Below are 25,977 nucleotides of genomic sequence, written 5' to 3'. Positions count from 1 at the left end.
ATCATACACTGACAGATACACTCACATGCACACACACTCATACAATCACTCACAGACACACACAGACGCACTCACTCACACACACACACACACACTCAGTCACTCACAGACAGACGCTGTCACTCACAGACAGACGCTGTCACTCACAGACACACACTCTGTCACTCACAGACACACACACTGTCACTCACAGACACTCACACACAGACACACGCTGTCACTCATAGACACACACGCTGTCACTCACAGACAGACACTCACAGATACACGCTGTCACTCACAGACACACACGCTGTCACTCACAGACAAACGCTGTCACTCACAGACACACACACTGTCACTCACAGACACAGACACTCACACACAGACACATGACATACATTCACTAATTATTTTAATAAATAAAACATTTCCACCCAGCCTCCCTACCTGGAGAGCTGGTGTGGATGATGGATCATTCCCTGTGGTCTAGTGGGGCTGCTGGGCGGCGTGCGGCAGTGCTGTGATCAGGCGCGGCGAGGGAGCTCTAATCTCACCGCGGGCTGTCCGCTGATACGCGGGAGCCGGAATATGAGATTAGAGCTCCCTCGCCGCGCCTTATCACATAACAGCACTGCCGCGCCAGGGTCCAGATGGTGACCGGCAGGAGGGAGAGCTTCCCTCCTGCCGGCCACTGAAATATTGCGCCCCCAGAGCCCGTGCGCCCTAAGGTGTTGCCCCGGGTCCAACGATAAATGACTATGGGGGATAATGTATAATAAACACAGGTTACTGGATATGGGGAGGATAATGTATAATAAACACAGGTTACTGGCTATGGGAGGGATAATGTATAATAAACACAGGTTACTGGCTATGGGAGGATAATGTATATTAAACACAGGTTGCTGGCTATGGGAGGATAATGTATAATAAACACAGGTTACTGGCTATGGGAGGATAATGTATAATAAACACAGGTTACTGGCTATGGGAGGATAATGTATAATAAACACAGGTTACTGGCTATGGGAGGATAATGTATAATAAACACAGGTTACTGGCTATGGGGGGGATAATGTATAATACACACAGGTTACTGGCTATGGGAGGGATAATGTATAATAAACACAGGTTACTGGCTATGGGGGGATAATGTATAATAAACACAGGTTACTGGCTATGGGGGGGTAATGTATAATAAACACAGGTTACTGGTTGTGGGGGATAATGTATAATAAGCACAGGTTACTGGCTATGGGGGGATAATGTATAATAAACACAGGTTACTGGCTATGGGGGGATAATGTATAATAAACACAGGTTACTGGTTGTGGGGGGATAATGTATAATAAGCACAGGTTACTGGCTATGGGGGGATAATGTATAATAAACACAGGTTACTGGCTATGGAGGATAATGTATAATAAATACAAACACAAAAAAAAAAAAAAATGAATGCAGCTTCAGAATTAATTTAAATTGTATGCTGTCTAGGAGGTGGGAGGGTCTGGGAGGGAGGGTCTACTGCTGGTTGGCTGGAATGTGTCTGCTGACTGTGAGGTACAGGGTCAAAGTTTACTCAATTACTCAAATTGCATATGTTCGCCATCCGTGGCGAATGCGAACACGCTATGTTCGCCAGGAACTATTCGCCTGCAAACCGTTCGGGACATCACTAGTGTGCATGTCTGGTATGTGCTGTGTCTTAGGTATGGCTGTGGGCTGCTAGATTACTTTGTGGGTCAATGAGCTGGCCGCATATCTCCTGTCGCTATTATGTTTTGTAAATCTCGTCGGCCGTCAGTGGATATACTTAGCTATGAAGTTATAACCGTCTGGGTCCCTATTTGTTTTCTACATCGTTCCGTGATCACGTAAGGCAGACGGGGGAGGGGTTGAGTTGTAAAGTAGTGGTTATTGTTTGGATCATGTTATAGCGTTATAGCAGCTGAGTTGAGTTGCTATTGTCGTGTGTTATAGTAAGGCATTAAGAAAATGACTGAACAAGTAAGCAAGATTTAAGAAAATAACTGAACAAGTAAGCAAGAAATGAACTTTAGCTTGATTGAAGTGTTCAATCAGTGTCTGCCAAGAGCTCACGTGGTGGCCGCTGCATAGGAGCCTTGTCTAGGTTGTCTTGGTATGAAGGCTGTCACTTTGTCTGGATCCCAGCTGTGCAATGGACCGGCTGGGTCAGTAGTTGCCGTGTGCTGCAGGGCATCTTGAGGAAGTTCTAGTTTTGGTAACAGTTCCCGTGCACTGACCTTGTGTGTCTCGTCACCCTTTGCGATAGTTATGGTGCGGTTGAGGCGCCATGGGATTCCTTGTTGTCTCAGGAGCAAAGTGAACAGTTTCAGGGACCTCCTCCAGGCCAGAGTGCTCCCCGAGAGGTCTGCAAAGAAGGTTAATGTCATTGTTTCAAATGGGTATGAGGAGCAGTCTTTGACCGCCGCTAGTGTTGCCGCTTTATCCTTCAATTGCTGAAAGCGAATTATGAGGTCTCGGGTAGCCGTTTTTGGGGCTCTTGCTGGCTTCTGGGTCCTGAAGACACCGTCTAGTATGATGGCCTTAGCTTGCCGTGGCGGTAATAACGCCATTAGGAGCCTCCGTGCGAGGTGCGGCAGTTCAGCTGGCGGAATGTCATCAGACACCCCCCTTACTTTCAGGTTGTTCACCCGCCTTGTATCCTCTAGGGAGACAAATCTCTGTTCGAAGTCATCATTTCGGCTCTGTAAGCCCTTGATCTCCTGTTGTAAGGAGGTGATGTGGGTAGTATTGGTCGCGGAGGCAGTCTCCAAGGTGCCCAGTCTTCCGATAGCCCCTGTATGTCCGTGCCGATGTTAGCCATATTTTACTGAATCGTGCCTTGGAGGTCTGCCAAAAGACTTTTGAGCACCGCTGTGGTCACTGGTGCTGTGTCAGGGCTCAGGGGTTGTCGTGTGGCTGCCGTCAAGCTGGGTAAGTCGGGTACCTCTTCGCCCAGGGAGAAGTAATCTGATACTTCGGAGTATGTCTCCGGGTAGTCGGCCATCTTAGGCCTCGTTGCTCTGTGGGCTTGTCTCCACATGGCTCCGATGTCCAAGCCTTGTCTGGGCTGATCTGTTTTCTGGTCTTTCAACCCATAATGATTTCCCAACCACCTCTGAATGTTTACAGCTATCGTGGTCGGTTTTTGTACCCTGAAACAGGTGTTTTTTGCTTGTATTCTCAGGAGCTCTAGTGCCATGCCACCTTTCAGCTCTGCTGCTTGGCTCCGCCCCCCCCCCCCCCATCTATCAGTGGTTTTAATGTTGTGGCGGAGCGGTGTGTGTGGATATAGATAAAATGCCAAAATACAAGAGTATTGCAGTATGCAATGATACCTTTTTTTATTGGACTAACATAATATTTAAAATACAAGCTTTTGAGAGTTTTCCTATCTTACTCAAGTCTGAAGCATTACTTAAACTCTCAAAAGCTTGTCTTTGAAATATGATGTTAGTCCAATAAAAAGGGTATCATTGCATAATGCAATACTCTGGTATTTTGGAATCTTGTCTACTGGACTAATACGGATAATCCAATCTACACTGATTATAGATACTTATAACTTATGTTCACATCAGAAATAGGAGGCCTGAAGAGGGAAATCAGAGAGTGCACCTGGAGAATACTTCTCATTTGACAAGAAGACACATTGGATATACGCTCCCACGTTGAACGCGACACTACAGTTCCAACAGCAATATCCGATAAGGCTGAAAAGTCTCAAATTCAGAGATGTAAATCTCTTGATCTTACAGACTCCACATCCTAGAATTTGTAGGACTTAAAGATCACTTAGTGGAGGTGTTATTAAATTCAGGAGTAGAATCAGGAGGTCACCAAGCACAGGTGAAATGGGCCTTTAGAATAAAACAAGCCGTAACTACCGCAAGATGCAAAAATGTGTCCATCTACTGTGTCTGATAAAATGGTGGTACTTAAAATTGTGCAAACCTCTCCAGCTGTATCCTTTCTTATATACAGAGAGAGTATTTCCTAATACTACATAAATAAAAGGATGTTTTGTAAAACCCACTACATATGTTCGACTGAAAGCTAAATAAAAAAAATAGCGTCCAAAGATAATGTAGATCTTAAAGTAACACTAATGTTAGGAATACAAATCTGTAATCCTAAAGTTCTAGTGTTCCTGTCCCAGTTACCACTCGTCTAAATTCGGCATACAAAAAGGGAGTTAAAAACTGCTGTCTATGCATTCAAACTTTTCTATACAAAAGCACTGAATCAATGGGGTTTTAACATCCATTCATGACTGAATTTTACTCACCAGTGCAGCGGAAGAAGAACTGAACCATGTATAAACATTGCAGATTCTTAAAAACAGGTACTATAGTGTTCCTTTAAGTGGGAGCAGTTCAGTTCAGCCTAGCTTTAAATGCTGAAATATTATCCGTATCCTGGAAATTGTATTATGGTGACCAAACGTGCAGATATACTAGATATGGAAACCCTCCGTTTCTAACTCTGCTTTCTCAGGCTGTCTAAAACTGAAATCAGTAAACCCATAAGGAATATGCAAAATACTCAAAACAGGTTTCCCCCCCAGACTGGAACATAAAGCCATTCCTTAATGCATATCATTTAGGACAAAAATCCTCCCAGGGAGGTGGAGAGTTGAACAATAAAGGCACATACAGGAAAAAATAAATTGTTTAGGTAATGAGGAAAGTTAGCTTCTTTCATGGACCTTGGAGAAGAGTTGCAGCTCTAGTTGTTCGTATGTTTGCAAAGTACTGCAGTTACAAGCAACAATATGCAAGCAGACAGGTATTGGGGACATCTCTTCCGCATTATCCATGCATAAAGCAAATGGTTTTTTTGTGTCCCATTAGGAAAATAAAGCATATATGCGTAGAAAGTTTTATATTTCGGGTGAATTGACAGATGAAATAAAACTAAACGCACAAGTTAAACATCTCATTTTAATATTGAATAACTCAAAACATAAAACAATTAACAAAACACCATGTTTAATCCAGCAGGAATTTTATTTTTATTCAAAACTTATGTTCAAATATTCTGTTTATGTGCGTGATGATGTGGGATACACAACCCTTAGGGGCCAAATGTGTACCAATGGGAAATATAATTCCAAACAAATAAGATGCTGGTGCTGTGATAACGTAAACTTTAACAAAAACATTGCTTAAAAGATACCCCGTAGATATTTCTAAGACAACTAAAATCCGTAGCACAGTTAGGGACACTACAATGTTCTAAGGGTTTTGTGTGTCCATTTGTGAATCCTGAGACTCCTCAGCACGTTTCTCATCATCTGGGGAGAAAAGAAAAATATGATCAATAAGTATATACAACTATAAACAATATGTGGTAATATTAAAAAGTACATTTTAAAGGAAAACTCATCTTTTTTATTATAGATATACAAAGCTATGCAGGTATACATTTTTTAATACGAACATAACTGAACACCTTTATCCAATGCATCTCCTGGCTTATGCCAACTCTGTGAGAGAGGTCAAATATAGTTACATAGCTGAAAAGAGACTTGCGTCCATCAAGTTAGAAATTATATCCCTGTATGTTATGTTTTTGCAAGTATTTATCCAATTTCAGTTTAAACATCTGTATGGACTCTGATAAAACCACCTCTTCAGGCAGAGAATTCCATTTCCTTATTGATCTTGCTGTAAAAAAAAACAAAAAAAAACAAACTTTTATTTGCCTTAGAGGAAATCTCCTTTCTTCCAGCCTTAATGTGTGACCTTGTGTCCTATTTATTGGTTTTAATTAGTATAAATTTGACCCAAGTCCCTTTGCAATTTGAACTGCTGAAACGCACTATTTTGCAATGCCTTGCATTTGCCATCAGGATGTCAATTGCATTAGCTTTTACTCACACGCAAAATATTTGATCAGATAACTACGGCTTACGACAAATAGGTATTCTATGCATCAATACTTAGTTTAGCTTAATAAAGTAGTTTTGGCATAAACATCATGTCTATGCAGTCTCACTGATCTATAGTTTTAGAAGTTAAATTACTTTGTTTATGCAACCCTAGCTACACCTCCCCTAGCTGTGACTCAGCCTCACACTACACATTTCTTAACTTCCTTTATTGCACAGTTTGTTTAATATAGAATTTCTTTGCTCATGCTTTGTTAATTGCCAGCCTCCTGTGATTCAAGTTCAATTAACAAAGCAGAAGATAAGACTTTCTAATAACACATCATGCTGTAAGATTGGTTTGAAAATTAAATATTATTTTCATAGAGGCTGTGTAAAAACACAGCAAATGGATGTTCACAAAGAGAATCAACTCTCAAAAGGCTGACAGTTGAATATTGACACTGCATGAGCATGATCTATTCACCTAATCCATTTTTATTTTTTTTGCTTTTTGTATCCCATTAATGATGGCAACATTAGTGGATGGAGGGCTAGTTGGGAGATGCATTGGAAAGAGTTTTACTCATATGTATGCATACACATACATTATAGCCTCCGGGTATACTGTTATGAAGTCTTGTATTTTCTGTAATGGAAAAAAAAATAATTCCTTTAACAGTGTATTGACTCCCTTGGTATGTTTAAAACCTACTATAGCAACTTTAGCTTTCCAGGGCCCGAAATGTTGTCAACTATGATTTATATAAAATAGAAGGCACTGTGCAAAATCTTAGGCCACAGGGGAAATCTTTCATATATGTGCCGCAGTGCCTAACAGCTCACATTTAACTCAGCAGCAATGCAGGAAGTGAATATCTTGTGTATAGCCAAGTGCTGTAACTCATTTGCACATAGGAGGTATGCCAATTAAATCACAGTAAGCACAGGCGGCCCAATATGTTTAAGCTCATCTTTCTATTGCTCTGTGCATTTCAAAGCTGTTGTAAAAACATAATGCAGAATACTTTAACATTAGAAAGATCAGCTGATTTAATAAAGTGTGCCAGTCAGAGGAAAAGCAAAAAATAAATAGAAATAAAATGCCAGGGACACTATATAAAAAAAACAAAAAAACAAAATTGGTCCTTTTCATTGTGCTACTGAAATTTACTTGCAATTGTAAATATCAAAATACAGTTATTTATGTTAAGTTGTTAGATAAACTTAATGCTAGAGTACGGCACTAATTCTCTGAACTTAACTTTATGTGCACTTCTACTTACTATTTGACTAAAACACACTAGTGTAATTCACATGCTATAACACATGAAAATTATAGCAGGATTGGATTATCCACTGAACTGAAAAAACGTGGAGAACAATTAAAATTTTGGGATGACACCGCTATTTCTCTTGTTAGGTATACTGTCCTAATATTTAATAACTCATCTTATAATTATAAGATACTATTCTTTAGTAAAAGTGAAGTAAATAAAACAAGGCAGCGGGCCGCCATGCGGAACGGCCGCACAAAAGGGCAGCTCCTGCAATCCTTTATACGATCAGCCAAAAAACCCTGATTAAACACCCACCTGATGACTGGCAGCTGTGGCCCATCGCAGGAAGGCACCCTGGTACCGAGGTGAGGCTTGCCAAGGTGTTTTAGTCCCTTGGAGGGGAGATCCTTGTCGCCCAAGATGAGGGCTACCCGGGCGGTGAGTGGGGTAGACGGCCGCTGCCCCGCGATTCTGCCTACCAGGACCTAGCCAGCCACGAGAGGCTAAGTGGAACTGGCCCTGTTCCCCCCCCTCTGGACCGGTGGGGGTGATCCCGGTCCCCACCCCATGGCCCCTGTGGTCGTGCAGACACCAGCGACCCAGGCTGCAGCGATATCAACCCAAAGCCCGGAGGCCGCACAAAAAATGGCGGAGATGGCGTGCTACATGTGCCAGGGGGAGAACTGCCTCAGCATTAACTACCTGCCGATTCGGGCTGACAAGAAACATGTGGATGTCTGCCCAGAAACACCCAGCCCTATACCTCACGCACTCAATTTCAAATCTGGGTTCCAGCCACAGGCCAAACATGATTGAGACAGAGATGCCGGAGACAAACCAAGCCGACACTTGCGGCACTGACAGGATCACCATGCCTGCCCGAGATCCCGGCTCCCAACATGAGACACAGCACCAACATCCCAGCTTTGCCTGCAATACCTCCCTGTTAGCGAGGAGACCACAACGCTTTCACCGGCAGCCTGCAGAGAAGAGACCGACCCAGAGGAACTTCACCACTCGGAGATGTGACCTGTCTGCGGGGGGCATCGGCTAAACCGCAAGTTGAACACTGCCACTTTGACTCCTGCCTGGCACTCCACCACTGTCTCACACCGCACTCAGCAGCTCTCAAGCGCCTGTCCTGTTCCGACCCTCCAAATAAGCAGGTCTAATGACATAGGGTCGCTGACTGTCTGTTTGATGGCGCGGGGGACCATGCGGTGGTAAAGCGTTATGTAAAGCGTTATGTGCAATAACCTTACGCTATTGTTGATAAACGATTGAAGAACCCCTTATGACCAACCAGCATGTACCCAGCTTGATTTAGTCACTCTTACTATATGTAAACGTATGCATGCCTCCTAAATGCTACATAGCAGCTTACTAGCTACCACCTTGTTTAAACTATGTTTTAATATATGATTTAAGCATCAATAGGACCCTAGCGTCTGTCTACAAGGCGAAATAAGCTCTCTGTTTTGCGTTTTGTAAACATATCTAGTATAAATGTCAATCTATGCAAGCTAAGCAACTGTACACCTAAATATAAAAATGTGCTGAAGAAGCGAAATGAAACCAGCGAAAACTCATGATGTTCAATACCCTATGTAATCTGTTTCACTGTGTTTTATGCCTGTTCCTGCACTTGTTATTGTGACGGTGCGGGACGACTTGTTCACTTACGCACAATAAAAATAAAGAATTAAAAAAAAAAAAAACAAGGCAACATCCTAAACTATTTTTAATTTTTTTTAAAGCATGGCCTTAAAGGGACACTCCAAGCACCCAGACCAATTCTGCCCATTGGAGTGGTCTGAGTGCCAACTCCCACTACACTTAACCCTGCAGCTGTAATTATTGCAGTTTTCATAAGCTGCAATAATTGCATTGCAGGGTTAAGTCGTCCCCTAGTGGCTGTCTACTAGACAGCCACTAGAGGGCACTTCCTGGTCTATAGCACAGGTTTAGCGTCGCTCAATTCCCCATAGGAAAGCATTGCAAACCACCGCCGAGGGATATCGGCGGGGGTCTCAGGTAAGTGACTGAAGGGGTTTTCACCCCTTCAGCAACCAGGGATGGGTGGTGGAAGGGAGAGGGGACCTGCAGTGCCAGGAAAAGTGATTGTTTTCCTGGCACTGGAGAGTCCTTTTTAGAATTGAAACTGTGCATTTTATTGTTGTAAACAAATGGAGAGAACCCACAAATGCCCTTGACTTATTTATAACATATTTAAATCAAATGCAAGTAGTCAAAAAACTTGGTAACTTGGGGTCCACCAAACGATCAGCTGATGTACTCGGCCAATGAGCTGGCCCTGCACATCCGGTTTTAGCTCAGGAAAGCTACTGAAAGCTCTGCTTATTGTTCAATTTTGATAGCTTCAGGCTTAACCACAAGACAAAACAGTCCCTGCTTTGTCTTATGGTATCTGGATACCATTTCCAAAAAATTCTAATCAATAGGAGTATTTTATAAAGATTATATCCTTAAAGGACCACTATAGGCACCCAGACCACTTCAGCTTCTATGTTTACATATGTGTTAATCCAGCCTCTAGTAGCTGTCTAATTGAAAGCCACTAGAGGCGCTTCCGCGCTTCTCACTGTGATTTTCACAGTGAGAAGACGCCAGCGTCCATAGGAAAGCATTGATAATGCTTTCCTATGGACTGAATGCGTGCGCGGCTCTTTCCGCGCATGCGCATTCAGCGGATGACGTCGGAAGAGGGAGCCCAGCGCTGGAGAAAGGTGAGTGTTTAACCCCTTCCTCCCCCTAGAACCCGGCGGGAGCGGGACCTAGAGGGTGGGGGGGGACCTATTAACACTATAGTGCCAGGAAAAAGAGTTTGTTTTCCTGGCACTATAGTGGTCCTTTAAATGGACACTATAGGCACCCAGACCAATTCATCTCATTGAACTGGTCTGGGTGCAGTGTCCCTGCGCCCCTTATTCCGGCAATGTTTGCATTGCAGTACTATGGCATCCTCTAGGGGCGCTTCCGGGAGTTTACCGAACTCTGGGTAAACTCCAGATTAGACACCTGGATATATGATATTAAAAAGGTAGTCATTACATTACAGAGATACACGCCCTTGTTAACTACAAAATGTGGGCTGCAACATTTGAGCAGTATATAAAGGGTAAATGAGCAGCTCTACAATAATAGCATATAGTTTTGGACATAAAATTATTTTAACCATTTAAATTAATACGCCATCAGTTACCCATCTGGCTTACAATTTACGGATATGAGAAGGAAAATGCTAAATTAAAGATGTGGAAACCATAGAAGGCAATATGCTATTTTATATATCTGTTTGCATTTATATTAGGAGGTGATATTTTGCTTTGCTCCATTTTGGGTTTTGCATAAGTAAAAGCATTGTTTAAACACAATGTAACAAGAGTGTAAATCAAGTGGTTCTCGGTCATGTTGGTGCTGAACAGTGGCGTACGTACCGCGGTCGCAGCTGCGACCGGGCCCGGCACTCAAGGGGGCCCGGCCGCCCTGCGGACCCCCGCGACCGGGTAGCAGCTGCCACGCTTTGCGGCCCGGCCCGTGCAGCAAACTGCCGGGGCCGCATCGGGTGGCCCATGATGTCAGGGCCACCCGATGGACATGGATTGTAAGGGGGCCCGGTCTGCGCTGGGCACTTTAAGAGCGCGACCGGGCCCACTGTGATTACATCATCACGGCTGGGAGGAAGTGACCACATGTCACTCCTCCCAGCATACTGAGAGCCCGCGCGGGAGGAAACCGAAAGGAGGAGGGAGTCAGAGTGGGAACTCTGACTGCCATCAGGCTGAGCCACCACTGGACCCCAGGGTAAGTCACACATGGTAGGAAACATTTTGTGTATTTGTGTCTCTGTATGTATGTGTGCGCGTCTGTGTCTCTGTATGTGTGCGCGTCTGTGTCTCTGTATGTGTGCGCGTCTGTGTCTCTGTATGTGTGCGCGTCTGTGTCTCTGTATGTGTGCGCGTCTGTGTCTCTGTATGTGTGCGCGTCTGTGTCTCTGTATGTGTGCGCGTCTGTGTCTCTGTATGTGTGCGCGTCTGTGTCTCTGTATGTGTGCGCGTCTGTGTCTCTGTATGTGTGCGCGTCTGTGTCTCTGTATGTGTGCGCGTCTGTGTCTCTGTATGTGTGCGTCTGTGTCTCTGTATGTGTGTGTATCCGTATGTATGTCTTTGTGTGTGTGTGTGTCTTTGTCTCTGTGTGTGTGTGTGCGCATCTGTATGTATGTTTGTGTCTCTTTATGTGTGTATGATTGTGTGTCTGTGTCTCTGTATGTGTGTATGTGTGTATGTGTGTCTGTGTGTCTCTGTATGTATGTGTCTGCATGTGTGTATGTATGTAAGTGTCTGTCGGGGGTGTGTGTATGTGTTTGTGTCTGTATGTATGTGTCGGGGGGGGGGGCACAGTTAGGGGGGAGTGGGTCAGGGTAGGGGGGGGCCCACGGATCAGTTTTGCACCGGGGCCCCATGGAGTGTGTGTACGCCACTGGTGCTGAATGGTCTTCCAACTTCAGAAAGGCAGTTGAACAGGAGATTGTAGTGGACTATAGAGCGATGGAACATAGTTACTGATATTAGGGCAGAATGCTCGATGTATCAAAAAAAAGTAAGATCTAACACAGCACTTGCACTAGTAAAGGAAGGGTTTAACCCAGAACCTTAATAATAAACTGAAAAGGAAAGAAAGAAAAATGTCTGACGTTGAAAGTTTTTCTAGGCTAGTATCGAAAATGTATTTTTAGATGGAAGTTTTATCAGAAGCAAATTAGAATTCAAAAGAATACAAAGTATATACAATAATTGGCTTATGTCACCCTGTGTAACCAAAATGTTTCAGTTTCACTGTTTATACTTTTACATCAGAGATAGCTATTCCCAAGCTGCATTAAATTTCAGTTGCTATGGGTCCTGATGTTTATACTAGACACATAAAATTTAACAAACCAATATTATTAAAGGAACACTATAGTGTTAGGAACACACACATGTATTCCTGACCCTTTAGTTTAAAAACCACAATCTAGCACCTCTAACCGCCCCCCTCCTAAATATAGTAAAATCTTACATCGATTCCTCTCGGCTTCTGGCTCTGTCCCTGATCTGCCTGTGTAGCACCATCAAAATCAGTGTTCTGAGCCAATCACAATGCTTTCACATAGGAAAGCATTGGATTAGCTGAGAGACTGTCAAGGAGGAAGATCAGGGGCAGAGCCAGCACCAGTCAAACATAGCCCTAGCCAATCAGCATTTCCTCATAGAGATGCATTGAATCAATGCAATGAGAAAAATGCAGTGTCTCAATGCAGAGGGTGGAGATACTGAATGGCAGTCACACTGTGCAGCACTTCCCCAGGAAGCAACTCTAGTAGCCATCTGAGCGGAGGCCAGTGGAGTGATCACTAGACTGTAATGTAAACACTGCATTTTCTCTGAAAAGAGACAGTATTTACTACAAAAAGCCTGAAGGAAATAATTAAACTCAGCAGAACAAATTTCAATAAGCTGTAGTTGTTCTGGGGATTATAGTGTCCTTTTATTATAATAGCTCTCTAATACACTCACCTATACTAGGTTTGCTCACACTTCCTCACAATGTATCAAAGTTGAGCCTATGCTGATCAGCTGCTCTTCTTGATACCTTATTTTTGACACATCTATGAACCCTCAGTTTTCAACAACAGAAACACGACAAACTAAAAGTAAATAAAGTACTATAGGGACCCTCTGATGGAGGTGCCATTAACAGCACTAAACCACACTTCATACGTAAATAGCACTTTATTCACTTTTACTTTGTCTTGTTAATGTGTCTCTATTGTTGCAACTGGAGGCATCATAAATGTGCCAAACCTAGTATGTTAAAGATAAAAAGAGGGAGGGAGGGAGAAGAGCGGTTGAACAGTATAGAGTAAACTGGTAATTGTGGAAGTGTGAGCAAACCTAGTACACATGAGTGTATTAGAGATCGATTCTATACATTCTAAAAACAGCTCTATCTTCCTCAATATTCACTGATCTCTTCTTATTTGCTCTTTTTCTTTTATATACAGCAAGTGGTCAGGTGTCCGCAATATACACAGGAATGAAACTTTTTGGTTTCCTAACACAATAGTTTTATAAACATTAAATGGTAGATTGTGCTACAGACACATATTGCTTGATTGAACAATATCTAGTTTGAAGTTATAATTTAGGTTTGTTGAATTCATGTGTATATAAACATCAGGACCCCTAGCAATTGAAATTGAATAAACTGTTTGTCAAGTCATTTATTTCCCTATAGATGCCATAGTAAATTAAGCCTGGGAAAGGGTTTCTGATGTAATAGTATAAACCGGGGGTAGGCAACCTTCGGCACTCCAGATGTTGTAGACTAGATCCCCCATAATGCTCTTACACCCATAATGCTGGCAAAGCATCATGGGAGGTGTAGTCCAAAACATCTGCAGTGCCGAAGGTTGCCTATGCCTGGTATAAACCAAAGGCAGGCAAGATTGGTCATTCCAGATGTTGTGTACTATAAGTCCCATAATGCTTTTGCAGCTTTAATGCTGGGAAAGCATCAGGCGAGATGAAGTACACAACATCTGAAGTGCCGAAGGTTGCCTACCCCTGAACTATAAACAGTGAAATTGAGACATTGTGGTTACACATGGAAACATGAGCCAATTATTGTATACACTTTGTTTCCTTTTAAATAATCATTTGCTTTTGATGCAACTCCCAAAATACACAAATATCTTCACACAAGCATAGAGAAACTTTCAACTTTAGAAGTTTTTCTTTTGTTTCTCTTTCTAGTGGAGGACTGATGGAATCCTATAGTAGACAGCGTGGGGGGAAAGAGACCTTTACCTTTGTCTGATACCAGTCAAGTTTATTGTATGTGTAGAAGCCCTATAAAGGGTTAAATGTGAAAGGGTTTATAAAACACCCCTTCCTGTCTCATTAGAGATGTTTACACTTTGTCTGATACCAGCAACGTTTATTGTATGTGTAGAAGCCCTATAAAGGGTTAAATGTTAAAGGGTTTATAAAACACCCCTTCATGTCTTACTGGAGATTCTTGGCTGATATCAGCATATCTAATGGCTAGTGTAGGACTCACCTTTTGAGACTTGCCTTGATGTGGCAGGTGAGCTTATATTCAAATGGCCATTGGAATAAAACTAAAGAGCCTCCAGTTTGTTTAAATGTACATGGGGATTTAGGCCAGAGCGCAGGTAACGTTCTCTTTGTTTTTACTATGTATTTTGAGCTGTTAGATACTAAGCCACTGCTGCTGTAAGCGCGGTGCTTTATTTTTGGATTTGTCTATAATTCTTAAATCAGCACAATCCAAGGTGTTTTATGTGAAAATTTTTGTAAACATACGGATTCCCTTTTATTGCCTTATTCAAAGCAAGTCTCTAAATGAGCACTCAGTCTGCTCTTTCATTGTGTGTATTTTCTAGCATCTCTTTTATTGGGTGTTTAACAGAGTAACATGCTGCTCTTGACTTTTTTTATTTACATTAATATGCCGAAAATCAGAATAAGCTTTATTAATACTGTAAAACAAATAACTTACTTTCTAGAGTTTGTTGAAGCTCATGAATGGTATTGAGAAGAACGTGAAACTGTTTTCTCCTTAATTCCAGCTATAAAATAAAGAAATACATTAGGAAAAAAAAATAAAGTGAAGGAAACTTGTTATTTTACCTTATTACCAAACTTGACCCCGCATATCATAACCTACTGACATGCAAAAATTACAATCTCTCTACAATCTTGAGTGAACAAGTTAGTCTTCAGAAAGTAGACTCTACTAAGCCAAGTCATTTTGATATCAGTAAAATTATATGTAGGACAAATCATCCCCATCTCTTTATATAGCTGATTGGGACAATATTATTTGGATTATTTTGGATTATTAAGTCACAATTAGTTTGCAGCAAAGCCTATTGAAACTATTTTTATTAGCATGCAAACCAAAATAAGCATCTTCAAGCTGAAATTCTACACAGCTGAAAAGATAGAAAAATGATTAAAGGAATCTTACCTTATCTTCCACATTCTGTTTAGTTTGTGACAATTGCTGAAGCTCTACTCCTAAAGTATCAAGTTGTCTGAAGAAAACAAAACAAAAACCAAAAATAGGAAGATATAAATTGGATATTTATATAATGACCAAAACATTAACCTTTTTTGAATCCTAAAACAAAACTGCGCACAATTAACCAGATGTAGAGCCTTCTAAATGTGTGTGTGTGTTGGAAGATACAAACCTCCAAGCTCTTAACGAATTTTTAGTGAGTCAAGTGCAGAGATGGTGGCTGCTAGTCAGGAAGGGAATAAACTAGGGGAAGGAGCTACAGTAACATAACAAGAAGAATTTAATTAAACCAGATGTAGTTTCTGTTAGAAAGGGGTTATAATTGCTGCACAACGTCCATATTTAAATATTAACAGAAAACAATTACCACTAGAGACAAAAGAACCAATATGGCAGATGTAAAAAAAAAAAAAAAAAAAAAATTTCCAAACAATTTGCTACACTACAGTGCTAAAGTTCTATTTGAGGTAGAGTTAAACCATTTCAAGCCTTAGTGCAACAGATCGTTGATCTTGCGTTTTAAATTATATAGAACTGGGGGGGCGGGGCCTGGCCGCCAAGATGGATGGATGTGGAGCACCTCAGCTCCCCAATGAATCCACAATAATCATCCCCAAACTACCCTTACTCGTCTGAAAACTCTCCAGGGGAAGCCAGAAGGCAAAGGGGAACCCGAGCAGCAACCTTCAGGGCACATGTCAGCTCCCATCCTGCCGACGGCACCGACCAATGGGCTACTGGGATAGCGGCCTGCTGTGAGGCTCTGGCGGGAGAAACAGCCGATCTCCTGTGCTTAGTCCGGCGGGACCGCTCTCACTCCTATTAAAGGCTCCGTTCTCCCCCCCATGGGCCGATGGGGGTAGTCTCGGCCCCCACCAGGGATGCAGTGCTCACCCAAAACAACTAAGCAGCGGAGAGACCGGCCTGGGCCCGCATGGAAAAACCAAAATGGCCACCGCGTCTACAACATGCTGGAGAGCAGAGGCTGTTGCACCGGAGCAACAGCTATCCACCTCCGGGAAACCGGTGCCGATCTGAACACCGCACGCTGGCAGCAGCCCAAAGACAAACTGAGTACTCACCTCATCCACCCTGACCACCGGATATCTCTCAAGGGTGAACACTCACCACGCACACTGAGAGTCAACCTGGCTCACTACCGAGAGCACTCTCACCCCACCATCACCTCCCACGAGCGCCGGCGGGTCTGTGGGGACATTATCAGAACTCTGACCCTGCCAATATCCATGAAGACAACAAACACGAGGCGCAGGTTCAGCTCTCTGCCTGGGGATGGTGCCAGCAGACACGCAGGATCGGACATATTCCTAGCAGTCAGGAAATCAAGCACTCAAGCACTCAGTGTGAGCTCCACGAGACCCGATCCCAGCTACGACACCGGCTGAACCGGCTGATCCAGCACAGCTACAGGAAAGACCAAGCAGCTGCTTACCACATATGCCCAAGTTTACATCAGACTACTGTATATTCTTTATTGCATAATTTCATCCCTAATTCCATTTTGTGTTTAATACAGTCAATCTAATTCTGCAGCTCCCCATTGACCGCACTTAACCCTTTTGAACCTGCATATATATCCAACCTGGCAAACCCAGTGCTCCAATGTCCCTAGGTGGTTAAACTGAATCACGCTACTGTACGCTAGCGAGTAACTATAATTATCTAAGATTAAAACTATTGAGCTAATCTAACATACTAACTTATGTCAATGCTACCATATCTTGCATAACTCCTGTTTAGATGACATGACAACTTCTCTGATAAGCTTGTTTGTTTCTTTTGCATAAAAAAAAAAAAAGCGCAACATATCATCTGTACCATTATGTCTTTGCATTAACTCATGTAACCCGTTAAATGCCATAACCACACAATGTAACTGACTATGCGCTTCAAAAATAAAGAATTAAAAAAAAAAAAAAAAAAAAATTCTAGAACTGAAACCACTTGCGGCTGATGACACTGTTAATACTAATGCATTGAATGTCATGTAATGACTCATGCAGTCGAGCAAGGGATCTTGTCATTCTTTCTCATGTGTCTGAGCCAATTTATTTATTGCAACATCTTCTAAAGTACCTCATACATAATGTTCTCTTACTTTAACGTTGCGTGTCTGTCTGGGTGATGCTGTATCACTTTGGCCAACGCATCGTATTCTGAAAATGAAAATTTAGTAGATTATACATTTGTTTGTGTGAACGAATTAATTAACCAGTGCCACTTTAATAAGGGGGTGTTTTTTTACCTTGACGATTCTTTCGGATGCGTTTCGCTTGCAAGATCTGCTTCTTGCACTCTGCAATTTTCTCATGCGCTGCAGCAATGCTACTCTCTTCACATGTAAGGAAACAATGCAAATACAAACTGGTTAGTGTCCACTCAAAAGGAGCTATAGGGAGTTATTACTCGATTCAGAGGACAATGCATGTTGACAGACATCCCAAGATTTATGGTGGCACATGCCTAAAATGTGATTATATGTTTTCCAATCCCACATCACCGCTCAGATATGTATCTTTTCAAATAATTTTTATTAGGTACTTAACATAAAATAAAAATAACAATAATAAAAAAGGGAAGAGGATCCATCAGAATTTACAATATTTTTTTTTTTTTTGTGAATTATTGATAATGCTTATATTTATGGATGATAAAACAATTTATATATTTGTATACATCGATGTAAAACAAATAAAACAAGTTTGTACAACAAATAATCCACAGTTTGAATATCTTGAATTATAAAAAAACAATAGGAATTTTTAACCTTGTTTTCCCACTCAGTCTAGAAATAGTGAAGCTGATCCTTGAATAAAGATAGCTGCCTGATAGCCATCTCATACGATATATCTCTTAACCACAGAGGATAAAGGGGGTGAAGGATGAGCAAGAAAATAACCCCACAACCAAAATAATCCAAACATAGCCCCAACATGAATATGCAGTATGGTTGATCTCAAATATGGAGTGTTTGAAGAAGGCCATTAGAAAATGCACTGCTTAACTGGCTAATCCCCAGCTGACAATATGCTTGTTAGCTCTACAATGGTAATATGGTTGGCTGACATGTCACTATAAGCAATACCTTAGATTTTTCATTACAAAAATCTAAATAAAATGAATAAAACAGATTTATTCTTTCATGTTTAGATAAAGTCTCCTTACCAATGTTGTTATATATTTCTTCATAATTCTCCATTTCCCGCAGGTTCATATCATGTACGAGAAGAGTTTTTCCCATGGAAAACTCACATTGAGATAGGGTGCTCAGCATTCGCTGGTACTGGGTATATCTGAAAAACACAGGACATGGAGGATCAATGAAGGAAGATCTCAGTTATATCTCAGTCTAATAATTAGGAGTGTAGATCCAAAATATTCTGCTTCTAAAGATTGCATTGTGTTGGTCACAACCTAGATATAAAAAATAAATATATATATAACAAAAAAACAAAACACACATATAATTGAGAGGGCCCATATTTTCAAAAGTTTTATGCCAAAACTATATATGGCACAGAGAACTAGGGACTTGAGTGAAGTCAAAAGGCAGCTTTATTGGAAAGGTTAAAAGGCACACTATAGTCACCAAAACAACTTTAGCTTAATGAAGCAGTTTTGCTGTATAGATTATGTCTCTGAAGTTTCACTGCTCAATCCACAGTCATTAAAGATTTAAAATCACTTTTGTTTCTGATTAGCAGCTTGCATGAAAACGAAATGGCTTCATTTTTTGGAAACTGATATTTAGTTACATACATGAGGATCCTGCAGGGTCTAGCAAGCTATTAACTGAGCAGGAGATAAGAAATTCTAAATTAAGCAGAATTTGCATTAAAGGAAGTGAAACCATTTGAGGAAACCTAGAATGTGACAGCAGATAAGAACCATTTGGCTCATCTAGTCAGCCCAATTACTCTTTACAGGAAGTATTTAGTAGGGATCGACCGATTATCGGTTTTACCGATATAATCGGCCGATATTCGGTATTTTCGGCAATATCGGTATCGGCCAATAGGGATACCGATATTGCCGATAATACCTCCCAGGACCGCCAGGCTCATTACAAGCCCGGCGGACCTGGGGGGGCGGGCAGCAAGCGTTTACTCACCTCCCAGCAGCTCCTCCAGCTCCCCAGTGTAAATCTCGCGAGACCCGCGGCCAGCTCTGACGGCCGCGGGTCTCGCGAGATTTACACTGGGGAGCTGGAGGAGCTGCTGGGAGGTGAGTAAACGCTTGCTGCCCACCCCACCCCCCCTCCCTCGCTAAACTAATGCCACTGGACCACCAGGGATTAACATATCCCCCCTCCCTGGCAAGGAAACAATCAGGGAGGGGGGGACAACAACAAAAAAGAAATAATAATTATATATATATATATATATAAAAAAAAAATAATTAAAAAAAAAAAAAATTATTAAAAAATGCCCCCTCACACATACACTATTATTATACACATACACTACACAAACACACTGTGTATATAATTCAGTGTGTTTGTATAGTGTGTGTGTATATATAATGCAGTGTGTTTGTATAGTGTGTGTGTGTGTATATAATGCAGTGTGTTTGTATAGTGTGTGCATATGCACACTACACAAACACACTGTATTATATATACACACACACACACACACACACTATACAAACACACACTGCATTATATACACACACACTATACAAACACACACTGCATTATATAAACATTATATACACACACTATACAAACACACACACACTGCATTATATACACACACTATACAAACACACACACTCTGCATTATATAAACACACTACATTCACTATACACACAACACAAATACACACACTCTGCATTCCTTATATGCACACACTACACAAACACACACACTTTGCATTTAGTATATACAGCATTCACTTTACGCACACACTACCCACACACACACTACACAGACACGCTGCTTTCATTATATACACACTAGACAAATACACACTGCATCCACACCACTCACACTACACAAACACACACTGCATCCGCTACACACACACTGCATCCACTACACACACACTGCATCCACTACACACACATACACAGCTCCCCTGTCTAAACACACTGCATCCACTACACATGGCATGTATATTTTGTGCATTTACCTTTAGAAATAGTTTTTTATTTTCCAAAATGGTAAATGTACAGAATATCGGCAAATTATATCGGCTATCGGCCTGAAAGTTCACAGAATATCGGTATCGGTATCGGCTCTAAAAAAATCAATATCGGTCGATCCCTAGTATTTAGGAGGGCTGTGTAAGTCACATGCAGGGAGGTGTGACTAAGGCTGCATAAACAAAGTGATCTAACTCCTAAATGAAAGAATTTAGCATCGACAATGCAGGGGTATGAGCTACTCACCAAAACTGCTTCATCAAGCTAAAAGTTATTTTGGTGACTATAATGTCCATTTAAAGCAACATGTTGACTCACAAATTGGAGGGGATTCTTATTTGCATGTGTCCTCCCATTCCAATATTTAAAATTAAAAGGAAACTGAATTACGAAGCCACAGTTCATGCAAGACACAGGAAAGTGTAACAAAAAGCAAGTTAGTTTTCTACTTGCCTACGCTGCATGATTCACCCAGATAAATGTTAAAATAGTGTTTATTGCGGAGAGGGAACAGGGAACTGTTAGTGACAGCTCCTCTCTAATAAAGTGATATAATTTCACATGTGCATATTATAGTATAACATTTTGCACCAACATAATTTAGCAACACTACTGTACATGTGTAAAATGAATCCAATGAGGCGAAATAGTAAAGGTTCTCTAGACAGCAGAACTTACAATCAAAATAGTATATAAAGCAAGGCTTGACAAATTTGCTTGGAATCTAGGAGCCAGCAAAAACGAAGATAGGAGTCAAATTTTTTTTTTTTTTTTTTTTTTTTTTTTTAACAGACAAAGTTTTATTTTTTTCAACAAAAATAATTCTTTGAGGGACAATCTAGTCACAGAATCACTACAGCTTAAAGGAACACTCTAGGGTCAGGAACACAAACATGTATTTCTTACCCTATAGTGTTAAAAACCCAATCTAGCTCTCCTGCAATAAAGCTAGTAGTCTGCTGCTGCTGGCTCTGCCCCGGATATGCCTGTTTGTCTGACATCAGCAGAAGTGAATCTCTCAGCCAATCACAATGTTTTCACATGGGAAAGCATTGGATTGGCCAAGACTGTCCAGGAGGCAGATCAGGGGCAGAGCCAGCACAAGCCAAACACTGCGCTGGTCAATCAGCTTCTCCTCATAGAGATGCACTATATCAATGCATCTCTATGAGGAAAGTTCAGGGTCTCCATGCAGAAGGTGGAGACACTGAATGGCAGTGCTGCACAGTGTGCATCACTGCCCCAGAAAGCACCTCTGGTAGCCATCTTAGGAGTGGCCAGTGGAGGTATCCCTACGCTGTCATGTAAACACTGCCTTTTCTCTGAAAAAACTGCGTATACTGCAAAAAGTCTGAAGGAAAGGATTATATTTACCAGAACAAATACAATAAGCTTTATTTGTTCTGGTGACTATAGTGTCATTTTATTGTAGTGGTTCTGGTGTCCATAACTTGTCCCTCCAGGCCAAGCAGTGTAAATCCTGTCTTTTCAGAAAAAAGGTAGTGTTTACATTGCTGCCTAGACATCCAATAAAAGTGCTTCTTAGAACAGTGCTGCAGAATGCTCAACACCTACAATCAGAGTCTCCACGCTCTGCATGGAGGCGCTGAATGTTCCCCAAAGATATGCATTAATTCAATGTATCTTTATAAAGAGATGCAGATTGGTGCAGCACTGCACGTTACCAAGCATGCGCAGTAGCTTCCCAATGCTTTCCGATGAGATCAACAAGATTCAATATCTCAGCTGTAAAAACACCTTTACATAAGCACTCACAGACAGACACACAATCACTGTTTTTACTCACTGACAGACCAACACACACACTCACTGGCAGACAGTCACACTTTTACATTCTCTCACACACGCACAAATTATTATAAGTTTTTTTTTTTTAGTTCACCCAGCCTCCCTAACTTTGGGAGAGCTGGAGTGGATCCTTTAACTGGGTGCTGAAATCTTCAAGCTCTTCATGCTCTGCACTCTTCCGCCCAGTTTAGTGATACCAGGCCGGAGTGACATTGTATTCAGGCTCCCGGCATCACAGCAGGTGGCACGAGCGAGCAGAGCAGACCTTGGAGATTTCAGTTCCTTTGCCACCCGCATTGCTTGCGCCGCCTTCATTCCCCCTCAGCCAAATGGTCTGACAAACACCCAGGCACCAGTGCAAAATTCCTAGTCTCCATGAGATTTGACAAGCCTGGATGTAAAAGATCCCTTACATGGCATTCACTGAATAACAATATAGATAAGTGTATTGTGTAATCAAATGCTACAAAGAACTACACAGTTTAAAGGAACACTATAGGGTCAGGAACACAAACCTTTATTCCTGACCCTATAGTGTTAATTCCGCCATCTAGCCCCCCCGGTGCCCACTTGCCTCCCCAAATATAGTAAAATCTTACTTGTATTCAAGTCTGAAGCTGCTGCCTCTGACCTGCCAGCGGTCATTATAAGAAGTGGTGGTCTGAGTAAATCACAATGCTTCCCCATAGGATTGGCTGAGACTGTCAAGGAGGCAGATCAGGGGCAGAGCCAGCACAAGTCACGCAGAGCCCTGGCCCATCAGCATTTCCTTATAGAGATGAATTGAATCAATGTATCTCTATGAGGAAAATTCAGTGTCTGCATGCAGATAGTGGAGGCATTGAATGGCAGTGCGGCACACTAGGCAGGACTGCCCCAGGAATCATCTCAATGGAGGTATCCCTAGGCTGTAATGTAAACACTTCATTTTCTCTGAAAAGACAGCGTTTACTCAAGGCTGGTGCAAGGATTTCTGCCAAGATCCATTTTGCCGCCCCTTCATGTCACTCACTCACTGACAGACAGACACACACACATAAACTCACTGACAGACACACACTCACTGACAGACACACACTCACTGACAGACACACACTCACTGACAGACACACACTCACTGACACGAAGGGACACACTCACGCAATGACAGACATGCACACACACACATTCACTGACAGACATATACTCACTCACTGACACACATACACAGACACTAACTGACATACATACACTCACTCACTGACAAATACTCAAACATTCACCTCCCTAGGTTCCAGTGTGGGGCAGCCTCTCACTCCTCCCGGACGCTGTTGTTTAGTATGCCGGGGCATATTCCGGCTCCCAGCATCACAGAGGACGAGCGAGGGAGGAGTGAGAGGCTGCAAGAAGACCCTCCCTCGCCGCCTGCATTCTCCTCCGGGCACCGGCATTTGATGGCAAAGCAGCACCTGTCATCAAGGTTAAGAAGGTGCCTGCTCTGCCATACTGTGACATGGCTCCTCTGTGCGCCTGGAGGATCGGCCTGGCGCTTAGGGGGGGTGGGGGGAGCACTGTGTTTACTGCAAAAAGCCTAAAGGGAATGATTATACTCACCAGAACAAATACAATAAGCTGTAGTTCTGGTGACTATAGTGTCCCTTAAACAGTTGTAATGTGACACGGTCATAATCACTGCAACAGAAAAATAAATAGAATGAAAGCAGATCAATACAGTTGAAAAATATTAAGCCCAAGACAAACTGAAATCAGTCTTACCCTTCTTCTTGGGAGCTGGAATTGCACCACTTTATGAAACTTTTTACCAACAAGTTAATTCTTCGATCATCGCCAGCTCCATCGCCATCAATCAAAAGTCTCTTGCGTATAACTTCATCTATCAAACAAAACAACAGGCTAAGTACCAGGAACAAGGCAAAACATCACTAGTTTAGCAGCAACGCTAAACAGAATACTGAATTGGAGATTGTGGGCATATTTAGGATATGACCGCAATGCAGAACTCAGGTATTACTTATAAATATTTGCCAGCAAAACATAAAGCAAAAAGCAGACAGGATGATTTTAAAAGACACTCCAAGCAAGAGACTAGATTACATATTCTACAAGAGTTCAAACATAACCAAGAATTAAGAGCTCCTGACTGGTGGAGCCACTTCCTTACCTTGACAGCGCTCTCAGATGCTGCATACCTGGGGCTTTGCAGCAATTAAAAGAATTTTAAAAGGGATTTTATTTTAGATATATGTTTTTTAAAATGTTTGAATGATCTAAAATGCATTAAAATGAGGATCAATCGCCTAAAGGAACACTTCAAGCACCATAACCACTGCGGTCCACTGCAGTGTTTATGGTACCATGAGTGCATTGGTGCTGTCCCACTGTAAGTAGTTGAAGTTCAACCCTTGTAGAATGGACAACTTACCTGTGTTTCCAGTATGTCTCTAATTTAAGCATGGCCAACCCAGAATTGCTCGTCTTGGCTGACAAGCTCCCAGAGGACACTCTCGGGCCATATGTGCGGTACTGCCGGGCCCTGCTTAGCACTATAAAGCTAACCACATTCTCTTAATGGAGAAGACCTGATGCAGGGATTGCAGCTGCGGGCGCCTGACAGGATCCAGGTAAGTTTTCAAATCGTTCTAAAATGGTTAGATTACTAAGCATGGGATGGCACCTAGGCTCCTGACAACATAACCCCTCTAGTGTGCTGTAATGGTGCTTGGTGTGTCCCTTTAATAACTAGAGTGCTTCAAAAAAAAATACTTGTGTGCTTCAAACAAATCACCTCCTGTAGCATATATTACAAAGAATACTACATTAGCTCGTTTACAAATTATGTATTATTGTGCAGGTACAGGCTTCCTGGAATAATCACAGATGACAACTAATCTCTCTTGGTGTTCTATTACAACAACAACATGGTCATTCACATTTCACCTATCATTATTAATGTCACTGAATAAAAAAAAGAAAACAAACATTGCAATCAATATTCTGCTAGCATTTATAACATGCTCTACCCTGCTTGAAAAGGTTTGATTGGACAAATCACTTGCAGTCACAGCCTGGCTATTTTGGGCAATTTTAGTCTGCATATTGCCATTTGAATTTTAATGTGTTACAATTCGTTTACTAAATAAAACCCCATTGTATAAAATGATAATCAGTGGCTAGAATTTAGAATGTTACATAAAAAACACTCCAAATATTAAACCTGGACAAATAATGGAAACAGTGAAGTATTTACAAGTGAAAAGGGGAAGGATCTATATTAAAAAATAAATGGAGCCTGTACTCTGCTTTAGCCAGCACAGCTTACAATCTACTCTCAGCTCCTATAAGCATTACTACCAGGGAGCTTAGTGCTAAACATATGGAATAATCAGAAGTAAGAAGGGGTTCTCCCAGGCTAGGCCAGGCTGTATGGAGAAGCCTGGATGAATCATTGGGTCTATCCCCCCGAGAATGCACTGTGCCCGGCAAGCTGTTCAATCCAGACCGCGGCTTTGCGGCCTAGCCGGCTCCCTGCATGCTCCGGCGGTGTGAGGGCTGTCAGGGAGGCGAGTAAAAGGGGCACAGGGGTACCTACAGTCAGAGAGGAGACTTACCGTCCGTGACGGCTCCCATGTCGGCGAGTAAGTGAGGTCAGACTCCCACAATGCAGCCGGAGCCAGGCATGGAGGCCGCACTTACCGCCTCGCACTCACTATAAGCTCCCCCCAGTGCCTGCTAGC

The 25,977-nt window shown here is 42.1% G+C and overlaps 1 protein-coding gene across 1 annotated transcript; it reads right to left on the bottom strand.

The window, feature by feature from the left end:
* Positions 1-4,937: 4,937 nt before the first annotated feature.
* On the bottom strand, positions 4,938-25,960 carry THOC7 (THO complex subunit 7). The gene is made up of 8 exons (XM_063426837.1): positions 25,852-25,960; positions 23,999-24,116; positions 18,454-18,581; positions 17,534-17,620; positions 17,387-17,444; positions 15,214-15,280; positions 14,743-14,812; positions 4,938-5,302 (listed from the first exon to the last, which is right to left on the bottom strand). The coding sequence occupies exons 1-8, from the start codon at positions 25,868-25,870 to the stop codon at positions 5,244-5,246; spliced, it is 606 nt and encodes a 201-aa protein (XP_063282907.1). The 5' UTR covers positions 25,871-25,960; the 3' UTR covers positions 4,938-5,243.
* Between the last annotated feature and the right edge of the window lie 17 nt (positions 25,961-25,977).

The sequence above is a fragment of the Pelobates fuscus genome, chromosome 7, assembly GCF_036172605.1.
Source record: "Pelobates fuscus isolate aPelFus1 chromosome 7, aPelFus1.pri, whole genome shotgun sequence".
NCBI lineage: Eukaryota > Metazoa > Chordata > Amphibia > Anura > Pelobatidae > Pelobates > Pelobates fuscus.
Note: the sequence above shows the minus strand (reverse complement) of the source record. Positions and strands in the feature narration are given on the sequence as shown.